The sequence below is a fragment of the Rhinoderma darwinii genome, chromosome 3 (genome assembly GCF_050947455.1).
Source record: "Rhinoderma darwinii isolate aRhiDar2 chromosome 3, aRhiDar2.hap1, whole genome shotgun sequence".
NCBI lineage: Eukaryota > Metazoa > Chordata > Amphibia > Anura > Rhinodermatidae > Rhinoderma > Rhinoderma darwinii.
Genome location: NC_134689.1, coordinates 148,473,504 through 148,489,257, shown reverse-complemented (window position 1 = coordinate 148,489,257; position 15,754 = coordinate 148,473,504). Strand labels below are relative to the sequence as shown.

General features: G+C 42.7%; 1 protein-coding gene across 4 annotated transcripts in view; it reads right to left on the bottom strand.

Moving 5' to 3' along the window:
- VEZT (vezatin, adherens junctions transmembrane protein) overlaps positions 1 to 15,754 on the bottom strand; it is a 106,470-nt gene that overhangs the window by 84,499 nt on the left and 6,217 nt on the right. For 3 of the 4 annotated variants that reach the window (XM_075856849.1, XM_075856850.1, XM_075856851.1), the window contains exon 2: positions 1,110 to 1,238. In XM_075856849.1, coding sequence (XP_075712964.1) covers positions 1,110 to 1,238 — 129 coding nt within the window. Of the gene's footprint in view, positions 1 to 1,109; positions 1,239 to 1,409; positions 1,435 to 15,754 lie in introns of those variants that run through there. The other variant, XM_075856852.1, reaches the window with a different exon arrangement.

Here is a 15,754-nt window from a genome sequence, read left to right as displayed (position 1 = left end):
TTTATAGTTCAGGTCGTTATGGACACGGTAATCCCACATGTGTACTTTTTTTAATGTTTTCCGTTTTTTTCCTATAGTAAGAGACTTATTATGGGAAAAAAAGGCGTTTATTGTTTTTTTTAACATGAAACTTATTTTTTTAACTTTAGATTTTTATAAACTTTTTTTTTTGTCCCTCTACGGGACATGAAGGCATGAAGCCCTGATCGCTATTCTAATATACTGCACTACCTACATAGTGCAGTGTATTAGAGCTGTCAGCTATTCACAGACAGCAAGCCTATTAGGCTTCCCCTCCCGGCGGGGCCTAATAGGCTTCCGTACTAGGAGATCATTGTTAGGTCTCCGGTTGCCATAGCAACCATCGGCACCCCCGTGGGTGCCGATGGTTGCCATTAGCAACCTTCGGGTGCGCACTAACCACCTAGATGCAGCGATCGCCGGATTGGAGCCTAGCTCCGGTCCTGGCCGTTAAAGCAGGATGTCAGCTGTGACAAACAGCTGACACCCGCGGTCATGGCAACCATCAGGGGTGCCGACAGGCTAGATACCACTTAGATGCAGCGATCGTTGCATCTAAGGGGTTAATCGGCCTGATCGGAGGCTAGCTCCAGTCGTGGCCGTTACAGCCAGGTGTCAGCAGCCGACACCCGGCAGTGATGGCGCTGGCTCAGCTTCTGAGCCAGCTCCATCACATACACATTCTAAAGGAGCTGTGATTGGTGAGTCTGCTTTGACTGACCAATCACAGCGATCGCCGGCAGGGGACAGCTATGAATGGTCCCCTGCCGTCTTACTGTGCCGATCAACTGTCATAAGCAGTTGATGGCAGTTCTGTCACGCTGTTCTTTGGCAGGGTGACAGTTGTTAGCCAGGACGCACCAGTACGTCCCACGTCCCGGTGCCTTAAAGCAATGCAATACAGGACGTACCGATGCGTCAAGGGGTTAAAGGACAGATATCACCACTATTTTTAGGCACTGGTCATGTGGCCCTATCCAATTATATTCAGTAGGACACTGTTTTCTGTGACAACAAGACAAAGTTGCCGTTCATGAAACTTTGTTAGAAATATGTTCAGTCCTTAGATCATCCGTTATCATGCCCACCTTTGGAGTTTTGCGAGCCTGTCTTTGATGTCCATTTTCTGACAGACTCTCTTCCTCTTGTGAGACTGCTGGACATATTTCGAAGTCTGTGTGCCCCAAGTCCTGTAAGTACTGGTAGAGTGGTGAATTCTGAAAAGCCCAAAACAAAGTATGAGTGGTTGTTACATGCTGCACTGTATATAATAGACAACCCATACCCGGTGGTAATGATGAAGCAGAACGCACGTAGCAATCCGCATGGAGCACTCCATTTAAAACGTAACACGTTAAAACGTACAAAGATCTAAAGACCATACTAACCCCCCCCCCAAATGGTGTTTTTGTAGCGAAGACTCTCTGCCCCCCCGGCTGGTCCGGGGAGGACATCTCGTCCCATGTGACTCTGCAGCATGTGATTGGCTGCAGTTGTCACATGGGACAGACCGTCATGCCAGGAGGCCGGTTGCAAAGAGACCAGTTAGGGGAGCAGGGGCTCTTCACTACAGGAGTGCCAGGGTAAGTGAGTTTGGCTTTGAGTTTTTTTATTTTAAAGGCAAGTCAATTTCTGCAACGTGCAGATGACATTTTTTAACCCCTTAAGGACGCAGCCTAGTTTGGGCCTTAAGGCTCAGAGCTCATTTTTCAAATCTGACATATTTCACTTTATGTGGTAATAACGTCGGAATGCTTAAACCTATCCAAGTGATTCTGAGAATGTTTTCTCGTGACACATTGGGCTTCATGGTAGTGGTAAAATTTGGTCGATATATTCAGTGTTTATTTGTGAAAAATTGCAAAATTTAGAGAAAATTTTGAACAAATAGCATTTTTCTGAATTTAAATGCATCTGCTTGTAAAACAGATGGTTATACCACCCAAAATAGTTACTAGTTCACATTTCCCATATGTCTACTTTAGATTGGCATCATTTTTTTAATATTCTTTTATTTTTCTTGGACGTTACAAGGCTTAGAACATAAACATCAATTTCTCATATTTTTAAGAAAATTTCAAAAGCCTTTTTTTTAAAGAGGCTCTGTCACCAGATTTTGCAACCCCTATCTGCTATTGCAGCAGATCGGCGCTGCAATGTAGATTACAGTAACGTTTTTATTTTTTAAAAACGAGCATTTTTGGCCAAGTTATGGCCATTTTTGTATTTATGCAAATGAGGCTTGCAAAAGTACAACTGGGAGTGTTTAAAAGTAAAAGTCCAAGTGGGCGTGTATTATGTGCGTACATCGGGGCGTGTTTACTACTTTTACTAGCTGGGCTTTCTGATGAGAAGTATCATCCACTTCTCTTCAGAACGCCCAGCTTCTGGCAGTGCAGATCTGTGACGTCACTCACAGGTCCTGCATCGTGTCGGCACCAGAGGCTACAGTTGATTCTGCAGCAGCATCAGCATTTGCAGGTAAGTAGCTACATCGACTTACCTGCAAACGCCGATGCTGCTGCAGAATCATCTGTAGCCTCTGGTGCCGATGTGTCCTCGCTCGTCTGACACGATGCAGGACCTGTGAGTGACGTCACAGCGTGATCTCTCGAGAACACGCTGTGTCTGCACTGCCAGAAGCTGGGCGTTCTGAAGAGAAGTGGATGATACTTCTATACACAACGCCCAGCTAGTAAAAGTAGTAAACACGCCCCGATGTACGCACATAATACACGCCCAGTTGTACTTTTACTTTTCAACACGCCCAGTTGTACTTTTGCAAGCCTCATTTGCATAAATACGAAAATGGTCATAACTTGGCCAAAAATGCTCGTTTTTTAAAAATAAAAACGTTACTGTAATCTACATTGCAGCGCCGATCTGCTGCAATAGCAGATAGGGGTTGCAAAATCTGGTGACAGAGCCTCTTTAAGGTACCTGTTCGGTTCTGAAGTGGCTTTGAGGGGCCTATGTATTAGAAACCCCCATAAAACACCCCATTTTAAAAACTAGACCCCTTAAAGTATTCAAAACAGCATTTAGACGTTTTGTTTAACCCTTTATGCATTTCACAGGAATTAAATCAAAGTGGATGTGAAATTTGCAAAATTTTTTCTGTATCACAGAATGTTTTATCAGAGAAACACTACTAAATATGTATTGCCCAGATTCTGCGGTTTTTATAAATGTCCCTCATGTGGCTCTACTGCGCTCGTGGACTAAAACACAAGCCCTAGAAGCAAAGAAGCACCTAGTGCATTTTGAGGCCTCTTTTTTATTAGAATATATTTTAGGCAGCATGCCAGGTTTGAAGAGGTGTTGAGGTGCCAAAACAATGGGAATCCCCCAAAAGTGACCCCATTTTGGAAACTACACCCCTCAAGGAATTAATTTATGGTTGTTGTTACCATTTTGACCCTACGGTTTTTACTCAGCACGTATTTGAATTGGGCTGTGAAATTAAAAAAATGATTTTTTTCCAATAAAATTTAATTTTTCATCAACATTTCTTATTTTCACAGGGAACAAAATACCTCATTTTGTTGCCCACTCTCTCCTGAATGCAGCAATACCCCACTTGTGGCGATAAACTGCCGTTTGGGCCCATGGGAGGCCTCAGAACGGAAGGAGCGCTGTGTGTTATTTGGAGTCCAGATTTGCTGGATTGGTTTTCGGTGCCGTGTCGCATTTGCAAAACCCCAGAGGTATCAAAGCAATGGAAAACCACCAGAAGTGACCCCATTTTGGAAACTACACCCCTCAAGGAATTCATTTATGGGTGTTGTGACCATTTAGACCCCACAGTTTCTACACAGAATTTATTTGAATTGGGCTGTGAATTAAATAAAATGTAATTTTTTCCAATAAGATGTAGCTTTGGCTCAAAATGTCTTATTTTCACAAGGAATAAAATACTCCATTTTGTTGCCCAATTTCTCCTGAGTGCGGCAATACCCCTATTTGTGGTGATAAACTTCCGTTTGGGCCCATGGGAGAGCCCAGAAGGAAAGGAGCGCTGTGTGTTATTTGGAGTCCAGATTTGCTGGATTGGTTTTCGGGTGCCATGTGGTATTTGCAAAACCCCAGAGGTATCAAAGCAATGGAAAACCACCAGAAGTGACCCCATTTTGGAAACTACACCCCTCAAGGAATTCATTTATGAGTGTTGTGACCATTTAGACACCATAGTTGTTTCACAGAATTTATTTGAAATGGGCTGTGAATTGACAAAAATGTAATTTTTTCCAATGAGATGTCGTTTTGGCTAAAAATTTCTTATTTTCACAAGGAATAAAATACCCCATTTTGTTGCCCAATTTGTCCTGAGTGCGGCAATATCCCAGTTGTGGTGATAAACTGCCGTTTGGGCCCATGGGAGGCGCAAAAGGAAAGGACCACCATTTTGCCTACTGGGGATTTCATGGTGCTAAGTCATGTATGCAGAAGCATCTGAGGTACCAGTACAGTTGAAACCCCCAAGAAGTGACCCCGTTTTAAAAACTACACCCTTGAGGCATTCATCTAGAGGTGTAGTGAGCATTTTGACCGGAGACATACACCCCATAAACTGTAATCTGGGTTCTCCCGGGTACGGCAACACCTTCAATGTGGCTGTTATCAGCTGCCTGGGCACACGGCAGGGCTCAGAAGGGAAAGATGAGGGGGATAAGATGTGCGGAGTGCATCAGGGTAAGTAAAACTGGGGTAGATTAAAAATAAAGGGATGTATGATACATTTTAAAACACTCTTTCATACAGAGCCTTAGTTTTTCGGGACACGTGTCACATTGATATATTGTGTCCTCCCTTATCACCCTCTTATAGCAGACATTGCACCTCTGACTTTTTCCCTTCTTGCCAGTTTGGGGAACTTTTCGGTATGATGTGCACGACCAGCTTCTTATACCACACCGCATGGCGCTGTAGGGCTTCAGGACTTGATCTGACAAGTCCACCCCTCCCATGTACCTATTGTAGTCCAGGATGCAGTCTGGTTTGGGGGTCTCTGTACTGGTACCTCGTACTGGTACATGGGTACTGGTGTGACATCTCTCTTGTCCTTGTACTTGACACACAATATGTTGCTGCTAGATTGTGCCCTGGTCTCACCCCTTCTGAGTGTTTGCCCTGCAGAGTCTTAGGGAGGCCTCTCAGATTTCTTCTAGCCGTGCCGCATGCCGCAGGACTTCTGGAAGCGAGGCACTTGAAGAGCGGGACGCTGATATAAAAATTATCCAGGTAGAGGTGGTGCTGGGGGCTGAATACTGCTGTCCTTCCCTTCATATATCCTAAACCTGTAGGTATACCCTGATGCACTCTCGCACAGCTTATACATCTTCACGCCATACCTTGCCCTCTTACCCGGCAGGTACTGGCGGAATTGAAGCCTCCGTTTAAAATGTACCAGGGACTCATCAATAGAAATACACGTCTCGGGGGTGTATGCTTGGGAAAACCGGGCACCGAAACGGTCTAATAGGGGTCTCAGTTTATACAAACGGTTAAAACTGGGGTCATCTCGGGGTGGGCACGGCTCATTATCAGTATGATGTAAGAAGCGAAGTATTGCCTAATTTATTTATTTTTTTAGGTTCCAGTTCAGTTCTGAAGTTGCTTTGAGGGGCCCATATATTATAAACCCCTATCAAACACCACATTTTAGAAACTAGACCCCTCAAAATATTCACAACAGCATTTAGAAAGTTTATGAACCCTTTAGGTGTTTCACAGGAATTTAGAGCAAAGTTGAGGTGAAATTTACATTTTTTATTTGTCAGAAAATCCTTTTTATACCATTTTTTTTATAACACAAAAGGTTTTATCAGAGAAACGCAACTTAATACGTATTGCCCAGATTCTGCAGTTTTGAGAAATATCCCACATGTGGCCCTAGTGCGGTAATGGACTGAAGCACCGGCCTCCGAAGCAAAGGAGCGCCTAGTGGATTTTGAGGCATCCTTTTTATTAGGCACCATGTCCGGTTTGAAGAGGTCTTGTGGTGCCAAAACAGTGAAAAACCCCAAAAGTGACCCGATTTTGGAAACTAGACCCCTTGAGGAATCCATTGCAGTTTTCTTGGGGTGCATGCGGCTTTTTGATCAGTTTTTATTCTATTTTTAGGTGGCGTGGTGACTAAAAAACAGCAATTCTACTATTGTTTTTTTGTTCTATTTTTTTTTACAGCGTTCACCGTGCGTTATAAATGACATGTTCACTTTATTCTGCGGGGCGATACGATTACGGCGATACCAGATGTTTATAGTTTTTTTTTATGTCTTATGGCGTTTGCACAATAAAATACGTTTTGTAAAAAATCATTCACTTTTTGTGTTACCTTATTCTAAGAGCCATAACGGTTTTATTTTTCAATCAATAAAGCCGTGCGAGGACTTATTTTTTGCGTAACGAACTGTAGTTTCGATCAATACCATTTTTCGGTACATGCGACTTTTTGATCTCTTTTTATTCCATTTTTTAGGCGGTGAAGTGACCAAAAAATAGTGATTCTGGTACGGTTTATTATTTATTTTTTTTACGGCGTTCACCGCGCGGGATAAATAACGAAATAATTTTGTAGTTCAGGCCGTTACGGACGCGGCGATACCAATTATGTATAGTTTATTTGTTTGTTTATATATTTTTATTAATAATAAAGGACTGATAAGAGAAAAGGGGGGATTTTTACTTTTAAAACTTTTATTTTCTTATTTTTACACAACTTTTTTTAACTTTATTACTTTGTCCCACTAGGGGACTTGAGTGCAGGAGGCCCTGATCGCTATTCTAATACACTGCACTATATGCGTAGTGCAGTGTATTAGAACTGTCAGTTACTCACTGACAGCAAGCATAGTGGGTCCTGACTCTGTCAGGACCCACTAGGCTTCCGTCGATGGCATAGCCGGACGCCATTTTTTGGTGTCCGATTGCCATAGTCACTCACCATCGCCGGCCAATATCGTGTAGCAGGCCGGCGATGGCGGATTAACCCCTAAGAAGCCGCGATCGCTATTGAACGCGGCTTCTGAGGGGTTAATCTGCGGGGACCACCGCGATCGGTCCCTGCACATTAAGCTGTGATAGCCTGCTGTCGGAAACAGCAGCTATCACAGCTCATGAACGCGCCCCGCGCGAACGGCGCCGTGTTTACTCCATGACATACTATTATGTCATGGAGCGCGAACGATACACTTACCATGACATAATAGTATGTCCTGGAGCGTTAAGGGGTTAAATCTCCTGCACTTTGCTGCTGCTGTAATACACTGCACATTTCAATATATTGACAGTTTTCACACTATGCACAGTAATAGGCAAAAACCAGTCAATCCGCGACAAGAGGGGGTGGTTAGCGGCAGCTCATAAATACAGCAGACTCTTCCCAGTGCGTTGCGAGCATTGCAATGGTTAAATTGTAAGTTTTACAAAAACTACAGCACTCAGGAACATAACACTAAAATCAGAATCTCTTTCACCTTTCCTCAGTGAGGGCAGCAAAATGGTGGTGACATAATATTATGCTGGTCAGGGTTATATGTATCACTTACATGCAGACCTGCGGCCTTTGTTCAAGCCCTGGCTGCCATGGCCACCCATCAGATGGGCTTACAGAGGTTTCCCACTACCTCAGTAAAACCACAAAGTCGCTATTGACCGCAACATCTAAGAGGTCAAGCGGCCGGGATCATAGTAATCCCTAGTTCCGGCCGTTACAGTTGACATCAGCTACTAATGGCGCAGACTCAGCTCCGGGTTTAGAGCATGGTATTGAACTCGAGCCTGTAATGCAGATGTAGGGTTAAAATGATATGCCCACATATAGTGTTTTAGCATACATCCCAACACTGGAAGACCAAATCACTGTACATTTTAAGCTCTACCCCCATTCTGCCCAAGAATGCCCCAAAAACCGATTTCTTTCAAAGTAAATTTTCATAAACCTGCCCATTTGAGGCGCAGGTTGTGGGACAGTCCCTCAAGAAACTGGACTGTTGTCAGGTATGGTTTACTTGCTATTTGTTCTGTATTAGAGCACAGCTATGAATAGGGACATACCGCATATTCATATCCACCTGGTCTCATCAGGGGCTAGGGCTGCTGTCCTGTCCCTCCCTGATGCTTTACACTGCAACTCTTTTCAGAATGAGCTTACCACCAGTTCACCAGCAAGTCAGTGCATGGAGAGCTTATTTCCACCATGGCACAATGAACCCGATTTCCCAACTACTAATATGAAGAAATTAAATTGAAAATAAGATATAACCTTTAATAGTTATATAAAAAATTATATCTTATTTTCAAATTAATTTCTTTATATTAGTAGTTGGGAAATCGGGTTCATTGTGCCCTGGCACATTAGTTTTTTCCTTGATATAATCATATACCTGCCAACTACAAGGGTCTCCTAGCCATTTTTTCCTTATTTCCACCATAGCACCGGTCAGAATGATTAGAAACTATTAGCAGAAAAAAAAATATCTGGTACTATCAGAAACGATAAAAAATTGTTTCGTTGCAGCTGCAAGTAATGTGCTGCCTGCCTAGGCACGTAATGAATGGAAATAGCTAAATATACAGAAAAAACGTGCTCTTGCAAAATAAAGAGGTGAAAAGGCACATATAATGAAGATACCAGAGAACCACAAAAGATATAGAACGCTGATATGCCGATGGCCATTTTAATCTCTTATTATTATTCTCTACAAATTTTTCCCTGGGGAGAAAAATTTGTGTTGAATAATAATAATAATAATAATAATAATAATAATAATTCCAAAAAATGTGAGGGAGATCATAAGTGAACAATAGGGGAGTATTTAAGCGAATTATTAAAAAAACATTGGAATATCTCCCAACAGGATAAAATAATGAAAGACATACCGCCATACCATACAAGTTTTGTTTTTTAGGCGAACAAAACATCTGGTTACTCGGAGACAGCTATGCCTGGATGTGGTCATCATCGGGATATTACAGGTTGGCACTAGGTCAAACATCGAACTGTTGTTATAGCTGTTGTTATAGCGCTACAGTAAAGTGTCATACTTATGCGTAATACCCCATAATATTAAGCATACATATCTATTGGATACAGTTTGGATGCAGTTTTTGGTGAAGATTTGGCTCAGTTTCTTGAGCCAAACACAGGAGTGGCCACAAAAGAAAGGAGATGCATCAGTCTTTTCTTTATACCTTTCCTTTCTTTTGGATCAACTTCTGGGATTTGCTCAAAAAAACTGAGCCAAAAACTGCATCAAAACGGTGTGTGTGTGATTCAGTTTGGAAGTTTGAGGCAGATTTTCCTCTCCCTGCACGCCGATTTCCGCAGCGTTTTTCGCCCGCGGCTATTGAGCGCCGCGGGCATAAAACTCTGGGAGTGTACGCCTCTGACCTCCCATTGACTTCAATGGGAGGCAGAGAAAGCGTATTTAGCAAAGATAGGGCATGTTGCTTCTTTTTCCAGCAAGGCGGTTTTACTGCTCGCGGGAAAAAGACGCCTCCGCCTCCCATTGAAATCAATGGGAGGCATTTTCGGGCCGTTTTTGACGTGGTTTCCGCGTCAAAAAACTCGTCAAAAAACTCAGTGTGAACATAGCCTAAAACGGCAGCAAAAAACCTGCAGCAAAAAACAGCATGTGTAAATCTAGCTTCATATTTGCATTATAACCTTTTTTTTTTTGTACGAGAGCAAGTTTTTCCTTGATATTATAAACGACATGCCACTAAACTATCAGTAAGGCCTTATTAACACGAACGTGTCTGTTTTTTTACTACTGTAGCACGAATCACGCGCGGCACCCGGAAGTGCTTCCGTGTGCCGAGCGCGATTTGCACGCACCCATTGACTTCAATGGGTGCGCGCTGCGCGAAACACGGGCAAGTATAGGACATGTCGTGAGGTTTACGCAGTGGACATACGCTGCGTGAAAATCACGACCTGTCAGAACGGCCCCATTGACTTACATAAGTCCGTGCGACGCGCGTGATTTCCACGCGCGTTGCACGGACGAAATACACGATCGTCTGAATAAGCCCTAAGATAAACAGATTATTAAATAACTGGCACATATATACTGAGTCCAATGAGCCTATGGCTACATTCAGACGAGCGTCGTGAGGTGCATCCGTGGGGGACTCATTGTCATGGATCCCCCATAGACTAGTCTATGGAGGGATACGTGACACGCAGTAAAATAGGTCCTATTTATTCACGGACCCTTCATACGCTCCGTTGAAACAACGGTTGTGTGAACGGCCCCCATGAAACACATGAGTCCGTGTGACGGCCGTTGTTTTAATTGCCATCACATAAACGTAATACACGCTCGTCTGAATGAGCCCTTAGTTAGAAAGAAGACTGGAAACTCAACATTCAAATACTCAAACAAAGGTACTTCTCTGTAAAAAGTCTCCATTGTTATGACTCGTATTTTCCGGACTTTCCTTTGACAAGTTTCAACTCAATTTGTAAGCAAGAATAAGAAACAAACGTTTGCTTTGTCTCCTGTCTTACAGTTTACTCAGCCTGTTTCTGGAATCAACTCTCTGAACCTTATAGTTTATGGCCCTTTCTGTTTAGGAAAGAAACGTTGTAAGTAAACTATATGACACACACAGGTAAGGGTACTACACCTTTCGACAGAATGGAATATCCTTCAAGGGCATGTCATTGGCTTAATAGATTTTCCATACGGTCATACATTACTCACTGGAGGCCACCAGACAGACAGTCCACATTCCTTGGCATTGAACGTCACTTGTAAATAGTGGCAAATTTCCCGATTCAAGTTTAAACTGGTTATCATTGCATAGCTTTAAAATCTGCACATCCAGCAGTATTGGAGCCTCTAGCCCTTCCGTGCACTTTCATGTACAATTCAATATTGCTATATAAAGAATATTTTGCTAAATTTCACACTTCGCATTTGGCTTGTGTCACATCAGCATTGGTTTCTGTTGAAGTGTTCCTTTCCATCGGAGGAACCCCACAACGGAAAGGCAAACGGAAACCATAGGTTCCGTTTGCATTAGCATTGAGTTCAATGGTAATGCTTCCATTGCTTATGGTTTCCATTTGTCATCGTAACTCCAGTGAAAACCTGTTCCATGTAAAACCCCCTCAAAAAAACAAGGGGGCACTCCCTCCGTCTGGAGAAAGAAAGGTTCATCCAGCAGAGGCGACAAGCCTTGTTTACTGTGAGAACTGTGAATCTATGGAATAGTCACCGCAGGAGCCGTCACAGCAGGGACAGTAGATGGCTTTACAAAAGGCTTAGATAATTTCCTAGAACAAAAAAACATCAGCTCTTATGTCAATGTATAGAATTCTTGATTGAATGTTGATCCAGTCTGATCACCACTTGGGATCAGGGGGGGGGGGGATTTTTCGGGCAGATTGGTTAATGTCTTATGGATCTATTACCTTCATCTGGATCAATAGGGGTAAGAAAGTTCTAATGTTTAACCTATGCCCCTTCCCTTCATCCACACCATTTCCCATCCCTTGGTTGAACTCGATGGACATATGGCTTTTTTCGACTATACTATGTAACTATGGTAAAATCCAACATGCCCAAACCTTATTTCCCCCAACATCTACCATCGGGAGACCCCTATACACATTAGATCGTTTATGAGACATTTATATAATGTGTATGGCCAGCTTTACATAAACCGGCTGAAAATATATTTTATGACCTGGCTTTAAATGGAGACTCACAACTGCCCAGATCACAAAAGGTACAGAATTGAAGTGTTAGCCACATGACACAGAGTCGGGTATAAGTAAATACATGATTATGCCCCGACTATTTCTCTAAATATCTACCATTACTCTGCAGTAAAGTGTTATACACATATCAATCTTTCCAAGCTCCTATACACCAGCGTCATGCTCTGCTGAAAACCAACCTACTGTAGAATGCGAACCTGTACAATTCTGCAGGGTGTACTTACTTCATAAGTTTTGTGGTGCTCTTATCCCACCTATATATCACAAGTAAAAAGACAGGTAACTAAAGTAAAAATACTGGAAGCGTAAATATCTACTTCCAGTTTACAAAGTTCTATCAACAATCTAACCAAAAGTAGATAAACTAGCAGATTGTAGTATGAAATAATAGAAGTTAGCCTTATGCACATAGCAATGTTGAGGGCCTGTATGGCATCACATGGAGAGTGTGTGGGGATATGTATCGAATAGCCTATGGATATGCCATACATTTCTGAGATGGGAATACCGCTTTAACAACTGGGCCTATGGTCCTTAAAAATATTTGGGAAGGATCAGGAATAGAGGGGGTCGTGGATCAGAGAAATAGTAGATTCTGAATGAGAAACCCTGAGCCTGGGCCCGAAATAATAGTTGATCTAATTTTGGAAAAGTGAGGGTTAGGCTGCTTCCATGAACAAGCAATGGTTTGTTTCACAGTGTAAAGAAAACAAATGAGCTTCTGCTTGGCTCGAGGGACCCCTTCAACATCCTTACTGAGAAGAGCTTCCCACAGGCATTTATTTAAAGGGTAACTAAACGTTTTAAAAACTGTTGACATGTCATATTGTTACGTCAGAAGTTTTGATCGGGGGGGTGTCGTACAAGCTCAGAGACCCCCATTGATCGCTTAAAGCGTCAGAAGCGCTCAGGCAAGTGCTGTGCTGCTTCGTTTCTGATCGGTGTACGAACTAAGGCTTTCTATCGAGCCGTACCTACTCCAAGGAAGGCAGAGGAAAACTGATCAGAAACAAAGGGGCACATTGCGCAAATGAGCGCTTCTGACCATTAGGCCTAATTCACACGAGCGTTTTCGGTCCGTGATCGGTGCCCGTCCGAGCACTGAGACCCCCAATGATCGCTAAAACGAAGGCCTAATTCACACGAGCGTGTTCGGTCCGTGATATACGGTCTGTGTGTCGGCCGCATTTCCCCGGACGAAACACACTGCAGGGAGCCGAGCTCCTAGCTTCATAGTTATCTATAACGCTAGGAGTCCCTGCCTCGCTGCTGGACAACTGTCCCGTACTGTAATCATGTTTTCAGTACAGGACAGTAGTTCCACGGAGAGGAAGTAACACCTAGCGTTATAGATAACTATGATGCTAGGAGCCCGGCTCCCTGCACTGTGTTCGGTCCGGGGAAATGTGGCCGACACACGGACCCAATATCACGGACCGAACACGCTCGTGTGAATTAGGCCTTCGTTTTAGCAATGAGTGGGGGCCTCTGTGCTCAGACCCGCACCGATCAAAACTTCTGACATGCCACTATGATGTCAAAAGTTAAGTTACACATTAAGTTGTAGCCTGTGACAGCGCGTATGAGGTGGTAGAGTCTAGACCACCAGTTATGCAATAGCCTCTTTCGAGCCTTATACTTAAACTAGATTCACACATGGTGGCCAAAATGTATTTTTATTAAAAATGTACTACAGCAATATACGCACCATTTTGTGTAAAAATCGCTGCAATTTACGCAAATTGGCACAGTTTAGTCGCGGTTCATGCACAAGTTTGCTGAATGTGGTGCCCTATGTATGGAGCTATTCTCCCCTAGAAACAATGGCCCACACATTTATCAATGTATTTGCTCCTTTTTTTGGGCACATTTTAATCCAAAATAGTGTCTAATCCCCTATGCAACATATTTATTAACCATTTGCAAAAAAAAAAACCTGGCATACGGCTGTTCAGTAAAGGCCCCATGCAGTTTGAGTGCACTATTATAACTCTGTACAAAACGGAGTCATGGTACGGCCGGGCTTTAGGGTATGTGTACACTTGGCGGATTTGTTGCAGAAACGTCTGCATTTCTACAACAAATCTGCCACTCCATGTGCCGCTGGCATCGCACGAATATATAGAAAAATTGCCAGAGGTAATAGAAACCCGTTTTTTTTCCCAACTACTTGCTACTTAGTAGAATAGTTAAATTGTAAAAAAATATCTTTCTTTTAATCAAGTAGGGACAAGCAACATAGAATTTAAAACTACAACCAGTAATAGTATCAAAGTTCCTATGTCATACAAGAGGTAAGAATAACCCTATGCAAATCATAGGCACTGCGTAAAGGTGCTAGCTGTAGTCAATAGTATAGATCAGCTATCACTAAGTAAAGGTACTAACTATGGTCAATAGTAAAGGTCAGCTGTTAACATTACTCTAAAATAGGATTAATATAGCCCCCCGACATGTTTCACTGCAGATGCAGCGTCCTCAGGGGTTTTGGGGCATACAATGGCACGCTCCAAACAAAACAGCCTCTTTATCATCTACCACCTAGATTGAACCAGGTGTGTAGTTACATGTAACCAATCTCCACTATCCCTTTGCCAAGAAACCTCCTACCATGCTGACAGACTTGGCATATGGCCAATAGAGGGCTAGTATGGAACAGCCAATGACATGTGACCGCCCACATCTGCACACTAATGCCGGAGATACACTCCGAGACTAAGTTACAAAAAAGTGTCTGAGGTGTTAGAAAAAATCAGATGAATAACAGTAAGGCCATAGAAACATTCCGAGACGAAGTTGAAAATAAGCGCTACTGCGCATGTCGAAGGACTTAAAAAAAATCGGTCAAATTATTCTGAAAGTATAAATACGCATTAAGGTTAAGTTAGAAATGAACGGTACTGCGCTTGTCAACGACTTAGAAAGAATCTCACAAATAGTACTGGAAATATAACTGCACTCTGAGGCTAAGTCAGGAATGGACGCTACTGCGCATGTCAACGGACTTAGAAATCAATTGCCCTTACTTAGGCCCCATGCACACGACCGTGCCCGCAATCCCGGCCCGCGATTGCGGGCACGGCCGGCCGCTGACTGACAGCTGCATTTTCGGGCCATGCTCCCATACAAAGTATGGGAGCACGGCCCGCAAAATGCGAAAGAACGGACATGTTCCATAATTCCCGGAACATTTCCACGGCACTGACACCCTTCCGTAGTGCTACGGAAAGGTGTCAGTGTTCAATGAAAGTGAATGGCTCCGTTTTTGCGGACCAAAAACGGAGGTTTTTTGCTGTCGTGTGCATGGGGCCTTAGAGATGCTCTTCAAGCTTCAGGCCTTTTCTAGGTGCTTTCATACATTATGGGATTTTGAAATTACTGAAAGCCTTAGAAGGTAATTATATATATATATATATATATATATATATATATATATATATACACATACACTACCGTTCAAAAGTTTAGGGTCACTTAGAAATTTCCTTATTTTTGAAAAAAAAAGCACAGTTTTTTTCAATGAAGATAACATTAAATTAATCAGAAATACACTCTATACATTGTTAATGTGCTAAATGACTATTCTAGCTGCAAACGTCTGGTTTTTAATGCAATATCTACATAGGTGTATAGAGGCCCATTTCCAGCAACCATCACTCCAGTGTTCTAATGGTACATTGTGTTTGCTAACCGTGTTAGAAGGCTAATGGATGATTAGAAAACACTGGAAAACCCTTGTGTAATTATGTTAGCACCGCTGTAAACAGTTTTGCTGTTTAGAGGAGCTATAAAACTGACCTTCCTTTCAGGTAGTTGAGAATCTGGAGCATTACATTTGTGGGTTCGATGAAACTCTCAAAATGGCTAGAAAAAGAGAACTTTCATATGAAACTCGACAGTCTATTCTTGTTCTTAGAAATGAAGGCTATTCCATGCGAGAAATTGCCAAGAAACTGAAGATTTCCTACAACGGTGTGTACTACTCCCTTCAGAGGACAG